Source organism: Dipteris shenzhenensis, chromosome 15, assembly GCF_047967505.1.
Source record: "Dipteris shenzhenensis isolate YYH24624 ecotype China chromosome 15, Dip_SZ_1.0, whole genome shotgun sequence".
Taxonomy (NCBI): Eukaryota; Viridiplantae; Streptophyta; class Polypodiopsida; order Gleicheniales; family Dipteridaceae; genus Dipteris; species Dipteris shenzhenensis.
The window spans coordinates 6,992,298-7,000,379 of NC_141610.1; the positions used below are offsets into that span (position 1 = coordinate 6,992,298).

General features: G+C 43.5%; 2 protein-coding genes across 2 annotated transcripts; both read left to right on the forward strand.

Annotated features, from left to right (window-relative positions):
- The first annotated feature begins 348 nt into the window (after positions 1 to 348).
- LOC147893279 (wall-associated receptor kinase-like 6) lies at positions 349 to 753 on the forward strand. The gene has a single exon (XM_087385697.1). It carries the CDS (start codon positions 349 to 351, stop codon positions 751 to 753), a length of 405 nt encoding a protein of 134 aa, XP_087241823.1.
- Positions 754 to 2,492: 1,739 nt separating this feature from the next.
- Positions 2,493 to 6,772, forward strand: LOC147893280 (chaperone protein ClpB1-like). The gene is made up of 10 exons (XM_087385489.1): positions 2,493 to 3,477; positions 3,592 to 3,761; positions 3,880 to 4,025; positions 4,129 to 4,270; positions 4,383 to 4,564; positions 4,656 to 4,937; positions 5,054 to 5,394; positions 5,516 to 5,795; positions 5,957 to 6,154; positions 6,276 to 6,772. Exons 1-10 carry the CDS (start codon positions 2,786 to 2,788, stop codon positions 6,561 to 6,563), a joined length of 2,721 nt encoding a protein of 906 aa, XP_087241615.1. The 5' UTR covers positions 2,493 to 2,785; the 3' UTR covers positions 6,564 to 6,772.
- The last annotated feature ends 1,310 nt before the right edge of the window (positions 6,773 to 8,082 follow it).

The window sequence follows — 8,082 nt, forward strand, 5'->3', positions numbered from 1 at the left end:
TACCCCTTTCTCCTTCTGGGTAGGCAGCACTTTTCAGGGAGCTCCTGCTGAACAGCAAGCTCTTTTGCAAGTTGAAGATACTACACAGCGACTCAGACGAGAGAAACTCTCAGGAATACACTCAACTATTTGAGTGCAGCATCATCAGTTAAAGATGTATTCCCATCCTCTGATTTGGTCACAGGTGTGCTCGACAACCTTCATCACATCTCTGTGAACATCAAAGAAAAAGCAAGTGGATGGGCGCCCTGATTATCTGCCTCGTGTGTTCATTTACAGTGTTGTCAACTGCGACTGTGATAACCTTTGCAGGCCTCTCACTTTGGTGGGAGATTGCAAACATCTAGAATGAGGAAAGCAACAAATTTCGAGAAGAATGGAGGCATTAGACTACAAGAATACATCGCTACAAGAAAAGCGAGTGACACACTGAGTTTGTACTCCGAGGCTGATGAGCTCCAAAAAGCCACCCAGGACTTCACACAACATCTTCAACTTGGAAGTGGAGGCTACGAAACCATGTACAAGGGCATCCTTGCAGACGCCCAGGTTGTGGCTATCAAGAAATATCACCACATCGAGCAGCATGACGTTGATCAGTTCCTCAATGAAGTGATCATCCTGTCTCAAATCAACCATCGCAACATTGTGAAGCTGCTCGGCTGTTGTCTCGAGACCCCTGTTCATGTGCTTATCTACGAGTATGTCTCAAATGGGACACTCTTGGAGCATTTACAAGCAAAAGATGGGTGATTTCTCAGCTGGGAAACATGCCTGATAATCGCCCTTGAAAGTTCTCAGTCCTTGGCATACCTTCATTCAAGTGTCTCTACACCAATCTTTCATCAGGACATCGAATCGTCCAACATCCTTCTGGATAAAGTACGACGCCTAAAGTTTCTGATTTTGGCTTCACACGCCTTTTGCCAATGGGTCAGACCCACATATCCACCGTATTACACGGCACCTTGGGATACTTAGATCCAGAATACGTGCAGACATTCCGGTTAATTGATAAGAAGGTTGTTTATAGTTTCAGTATCATCTTGCTGGAGTTGATAACTTCGTTTAAGCCTCTTGCAATGAGAGAAGAGGAGGTAGAAAGCAATCTAGCCATGCTCTGTATTTCAAGGTGGACAGCAGGCACATTTCCTACACTCATTGATCCGAGCCTGGGAGCTTCTAAGAATCCTCACATGATGCAATCCATCAATCAAGTCGCGAAGCTAGCGACTGCTTGTGCTTTTCCAACACGACCACTACTTGCACGCTCTCTCTAAAGGAAACAATAAATGCAACACGGTAAAGCTGCCCTTGTGGTAACTCTTACTTGCTTGTAATCTATCCTTACAATACTAATGATTTGTTGTTCAATAATATCGTATTTTAATATTGTTTCCCTTTCACACGTGTTTTTTGTATCTTTTCAGAAAGTGAAGCAGACATACATACTTGGTGTCTACACGAATTTGGATGCTTAACTTGGAATACAAACACGTCCATTGAGATTTAGGTAATATGTCAATCTTTTACATATTCGCGATACTCAATCTCGGCATTATTATTCTCGGCGATTCCAATCTCGATGCACGGGGAAAGGCCCATTCCCTCGGATTATAACTCTTTGGGAAAGGAAGCACGCCGCCTCCCCACCCACACACTGTGTGGTTATATAAAGTATATTATATATAGATGTATATATATGTTTTGAATTTCAACTTATTTGTTGACTTTTGCTTTTGCATATTCTAAATTATTATATGTTTCTCTATTGAGGTACTCGCAAGAAGAAAACGCTTAAACACACACGACATTTGCTCGAACCGACTATTGCCTGCCTAGTTTATAGTCAGGTATTTCCCTTTCTTGACTTTGAAAACTTACAGAAATCATATTTTTTGGTTTTCTTCCATCTCCTTGAGCCAAGTGTAATGAATATGAACCCCTAGATTGATTTTAGCCCTTACGAATATGAGCCCTTAGATTGATTTTAATTAATGTAAATCATGAAGGTTTAATTCAAATAGCGTAAAAACTCGTGGGTGAACGATTATCTTTGCTTTTTGACTTTTTTGTTGCTTTTTAATCTCAAAAAAGTCAAAAAGCATACAATTATGATATTCTCAACTTACTCATTTCAATTTAAAACATTGTTAATTTAAATCGACTTATTATATAGATTTCGTAATTCATTCCCCTTTCCCGTTAGGCGTTACGCGGCCTACCGCACCCTAGTTTTTAACAAACACTTGCTTTTGAAGGAAAGATTTACTCTTGAGATCAATCGAGATCAAGGACTTACATTGATGCCCTTTAAAATTTAAAAAAAAAATATTGGTGATTTTTCCACTTGGGAGGTGGAGCAGTGGGACACGTGGAGCAATGACGGGGCAGAAGGTTCTGGAAGCGGGTGGAAACGCCTGGAAGCTTCCAAAGGCTTCCAGGTGCTTCATCATCTTTGCCATTTTAGAGCTTGTTGCACTCAGCAGGTTTGCATTTCCCTTCGCAGATTTTCGAATAGCTTCTTGTACTTCACAGATTTTCTTCCACGGATTTGCTTCCGATTCCTGCAATCTCCCTTCTTCCATCACAAGAATTCTCAATTCCCTGTTGCAATTCCGCAGATTTGCTTCCCAGGTTTCTCAAATTCCCTGTTGAACCCCCCTTCTCGTTCCTGTCATTCTCCTTTCGCTTCCCCAACTCTCGAGTTTTCCTGTCGCGATTCTTTTCTCCTTTGATTGCATCGTTTGAAGTAGTAAGTTGAGCATCAACGTACTCTGTCTCCATGAATCCCGAGAAATTCACCAATAAGACCAATGAGGCCCTCGCCGGTGGACTTGAACTCGCTTCCAATGCTGGACATGCCCAGTACTGCCCCCTCCACCTTGCCCTCGCCCTTGTTTCAGATGCTGGGGGTCTCTTCAGACAGGCTATCATTTCCGCAGCAGGCGGAGATGAGGCTGTACGGTCTTTCGAGAGGGTTCTGCAGCAGAGCCTCAAGAAACTACCCTCTCAGGATCCTGCTCCCGACCAAGTTCCAGCGAACACGGCATTAGTGAAATGTATCAGGAGAGCTCAGGCTGCACAGAAAAAGAGGGGCGATTCACATCTTGCCGTTGATCAGCTCATTCTTGGCTTGTTGGAGGATTCTCAGATTAACGATTGCCTCAAAGAAGCGGGCGTTAGCACAGCCAGGGTGAAGACCGAAATAGAGAAAATGAGAGGCGAAGGAAAGAAGGTCGACAGCGCGGGCGGCGATACCAATTTTCAGGCTCTGAAGACATATGGCAACGACCTGGTGGAACAAGCCGGGAAACTTGATCCCGTCATTGGAAGGGACGATGAGATTCGACGGGTTGTCCGAATTCTGTCTAGGAGAACGAAAAACAATCCTGTCTTGATTGGAGAGCCGGGAGTGGGAAAGACGGCTGTTGTGGAAGGGCTCGCTCAAAGAATTGTTCGCGGCGACGTTCCAAGGTAAGAAATCTGGTTGCATCAGATATTGCAAACGTTTATTTTCTCTCGCAGAACTATGAAGTAGCAAGCTTCTCTTCATTCTCTCGCCAATTCTGACAAGTACTGTTCTTACAGTAACCTTTCCGATGTAAGACTGGTAGCATTGGACATGGGAGCATTGGTGGCAGGTGCGAAATACCGCGGCGAGTTTGAAGAACGACTGAAGGCCGTTTTGAAGGAAGTGGAGGAGGCCGAAGGGAGAGTCATTCTGTTCATCGACGAGATTCATCTTGTGCTCGGAGCAGGTAAGTTGAGCTTCCGTAATCGGTATTGGCATTGTTTAATTCGAGAAGAGTCCATTGAGACTCACATCGTGATGCGTTTGCGTTTTTGTGGTCGCCTAATATGTTCGCATTGCCACAGGGCGCACAGAAGGGTCTATGGATGCAGCCAACCTGCTCAAGCCTATGCTTGCTCGAGGGCAATTGAGGTGTATCGGAGCCACCACTCTGGAAGAATACCGCAAATACGTAGAGAAGGATGCAGCATTCGAAAGACGGTTTCAACAGGTGTGCATGAGCGCCTCTGGGAAGTGTATTGAGTTTATACGCTGGCCGTGCTTGTACATTGAGGATGAGTAGCGTACTAACAACAATTTTGTTTGTTTTGCAGGTTTTTGTCGCAGAGCCGAGTGTTCCTGACACAATCAGCATTCTTCGTGGACTGAAGGAGAAATACGAGGGTCACCATGGTGTTCGTATAATGGATAGAGCCCTGGTAGTTGCTGCACAGCTATCAAGTCGCTATATCACAGGTACATCTCTCCTTTCTATATCTCATTGATCCCACGGGACAGGGAGATTTCATGGCGTGGTAGTGATATACATTTACACGATGTTTGACACTGTTGGCTTGGTGGAATGCAGGGCGGCACCTTCCAGACAAAGCTATAGATCTTGTAGACGAAGCATGTGCCAATGTGCGTGTTCAACTTGATAGCCAACCTGAGGAAATCGACACGCTCGAGCGGAGGAGGATCCAACTAGAAGTGGAATTGCACGCTCTAGAGAAGGAGAAGGACAAAGCCAGCAAAGCGAGGTTGCTTGAGGTACTTACAGAATACAAGATTATCCCTGCGTAAAAGGAATCTTATGCCCATGAAAGAACGGCCGGTTCTAAGTAATGTTGGCCTAATGCAGGTGCGAACTGAACTGGAGGATCTAAGGGATAAGCTGCAGCCTTTGAAAATGAAGCACCGCAAGGAGAAGGAAAGAGTCGATGAGATTAGGCGCCTCAAGCAGAAGAGAGAAGAGATACTGTTCACTCTACAGGAGGCAGAGAGGAGAATGGATCTTGCAAGGGTTGCAGATCTGCGGTATGGAGCTCTTCAGGACATTGAAGCAACAATTCAAAGGATGGAAGCTGATACTGATGAAAACAACATGCTAACTGAGACAGTCGGGCCGGATCAGATTGCGGAGGTACATATGATTACAAAATCCAGTTGATAGTTAGAGGAGCTCTCTCGCCCTACTGAGTGATTTTGTTTCATATTTGTAAAGTTAACTCGAGCATGATACAATCTGCGTTTCTGTAGGTGGTGAGCCGGTGGACAGGGATCCCAGTCACTAGACTTGGGCAGAACGAGAAAGAACGTCTAATCGGTTTGGCTGAGCGTTTGCATCAGCGTGTAGTTGGGCAAGATGAGGCAGTCCAAGCAGTTGCTGAAGCTGTTCTGAGATCCCGAGCAGGATTAGGACGACCCCAGCAACCTACTGGCTCTTTCTTGTTTCTAGGACCAACCGGCGTGGGAAAAACGGAGCTAGCCAAAGCTCTGGCTGAACAATTGTTTGACAATGAGAATCAGCTTGTAAGAATCGACATGTCTGAATACATGGAACAGCATTCTGTTTCAAGGCTCATTGGGGCTCCGCCAGGGTAAGCTAAAGCTCAAATCCTGTTTTCGTGCACGTCTGTGATCATTTGTCCATTTGTCGACTATTCCATGTGCAAATCACAACGCTCAGCTCAATCATGCTCAATCTGATCTGTGCTACAGCTATGTTGGACACGAGGAAGGTGGTCAGCTCACAGAAGCTGTAAGGAGGAGACCATACAGTGTGGTGTTGTTTGATGAAGTGGAGAAAGCTCACCCTGCCATCTTCAATGCGTTGCTACAAATGCTTGATGATGGGCGGCTAACTGACGGGCAAGGCCGAACTGTTAGCTTCTCCAATGCAGTGGTGATTCTCACATCAAACCTTGGTGCCGAGCACCTGCTCGCTGGGTTGGTTGGACAGCAAACTATGGAAGCTGCAAAAGAAAGAGTTATGCTCGAGGTGGGTTATATTCCTGTAACGAAGCTTATTGCAGTTTGCAGTTTCGATCATCATCCTTAGTGTGATTGAACTAGTGTCAGAATTATGGCTTTCTTATTTGGATTTGGTCTTATTTAGACGGTGTCGCTAAACTCAGGACTATGTTGTAATGTTATTTGCAGGTTCGAAGACATTTCAGGCCAGAGTTGTTGAATAGACTGGATGAAATAGTTGTCTTCCGCCCTCTATCTTTGGACCAGCTCCGTAAAGTTGCCCGATTACAAATGAAAGATGTTGCTCTTCGATTGGCAGAGCGAGGAATTGTTTTAGCTGTATCTGATGCTGCATTGGATCTTGTTCTTTCAGAAGCATATGATCCGGTAAGCTATTTGTAAACTTCACTGCCCTCATTGTGATAGATTAGTTGTAGTAGATTGCATGGATGGAATTGCTGGATGGCTCATTGCACGAACTAATATATAACATGTGTTCCTTGATCAGATTTATGGTGCAAGGCCTCTTCGTCGGTGGTTGGAGCGCAGGGTCGTGACCCAGTTATCACGTATGTTGGTCAACGAAGAGATTAACGACGATTCGACAGTTTACATTGATGTCAAACCAGGCAAAAATGAGCTGAGTTATCAGGTGGAGACAGGTGGACTAGTGAATGAGAAAACTGGTAAAACAGCTGATATCTTGATACATATCCCAAATGATAAAATTGGTCCTCATGCAAATAAGAAATTGAGAATCGAGGAGATAGATGATGATGAAGAAATGGAAAATTAAGATTGTGAACCGTTATTTGTAAAATATTGAGAAAAGGAAAGGGCCTCTCCTGAACAGGAAATGCATATTGCAACTGCTCAGAGGGCTCTAGAAAGAGGATTTGTAAACGAGTCCATTGCTAAATTGAAACTTTTGATACTTACAGATGTAAATTTGAGATTCATTCAGCCAGGAAATTGGAAATCAGAGGAGCTTTGTGGAAAGTGACCAAGATGGTCTCTCTCTTCCATCCTGGAAGGATACAAAATGGAAAAGAAATGCCAATCAACTCTTTGTGATGCTTTCCCTTTCCCTTCAAAAAGAAAACTTTATCAAAACTGTGATGCTTTCCCTTTCCCTTTGTGTAACTCGTTATCAAAACTGTTCAAGAATGAATCCCAAATCCTTTAATAACATGGTTGATGATATTCAGATTCACAAACCGGTCGTCACTGAACCTAAAAATTCGCATAAAACAGAGAAATAGTCCGAATAATATGGCACGTTGAACTTGAGACAAAAATTTGGAAATAACAGATTGATCTCTCTCTCCCAACATCGTTGATATTTTTGCGAAGCCCGAGAGCACAAAATGCAGTTTGCAACTTGTTCACGATTCAGCAATGGGAAGATTTGAAAAATAAAATTGACAAGCGAACTTAAATTGTCTTTTTGATATTTTTGTGAAATGAGAGCATAAAAAGAAAATAATTTTGCAAGCATATGTACATAAACTGGAATATCTCAAAGACAACCCCTAAAGGAAGTTAAGTTAGGCCATCCAGCCCATTGAAGACAAACATGCAAGCATAAGGTATATAAACTTGAATATCTCAAAGACAACCCCTAAAGGAAGTTAAGTTACACCATTAAGCCCATTGAAGCCAAACATTCACAAATAAACCTTTGTCTGAAGAGTGCCAAATTGTCTTGGTTAAAGAATTGATGTATAAACAGTCAGTGCGTCACCAGGTCAAGCTCATACAATTCAAGCACTTTCTCTCCCTTGTGCATCAAAAAATTGTTAGGATGTAGTCATGTACGAAGGTAGTGTGCACGTGGTCTCTTTCAATGAACTAGTGCAGCGACATTGGAATAGGTACTTGGCTAAGCGGATAGGCTTGATTACTCCAAATTCGGAATTTGTTTTCAGCACCATTTGTATGCTCCAACTCATTTTATAATTCTCATATGTACATTTTAGAAATGGCTACGATGATCCACTTCACCTATAGGCCCCACGAGCACACAATTGAGTCGACACTCGGTATGGGTTACGGGTATGGCAGCTCTAGTTCGAGCACCCGTCGGTTTATGGAATTTTAGATGCTTGGTGGGTGTAAGTGCCTCACACAGCAAAGTCGGCTCTCAAAACAAAACCAAACACACTGAAAGCAGTTTGCATCTCTGACAAGAATGCTTCGTTGCTTTAAATTTGATAACAGTGCAATGGCTGCATGATAGTCATTGCAAATGTAGAAATTCTTGCCACCATGTGTGGGTGTCACCTTCGGCATATTGATTAGAGCACACATGACAC

Coding starts and splice junctions, on each gene's coding strand:
- LOC147893279 (XM_087385697.1), top strand. CDS start 349: ATGAGGAAAGCAACAAATTTCGAGAAGAATGGAGGCATTAGACTACAA.
- LOC147893280 (XM_087385489.1), top strand. CDS start 2,786: ATGAATCCCGAGAAATTCACCAATAAGACCAATGAGGCCCTCGCCGGT. Junction 4,271..4,382: donor ATCAAGTCGCTATATCACAG/GTACATCTCTCC, acceptor GGTGGAATGCAG/GGCGGCACCTTCCAGACAAA. Junction 5,395..5,515: donor CTCATTGGGGCTCCGCCAGG/GTAAGCTAAAGC, acceptor TCTGTGCTACAG/CTATGTTGGACACGAGGAAG.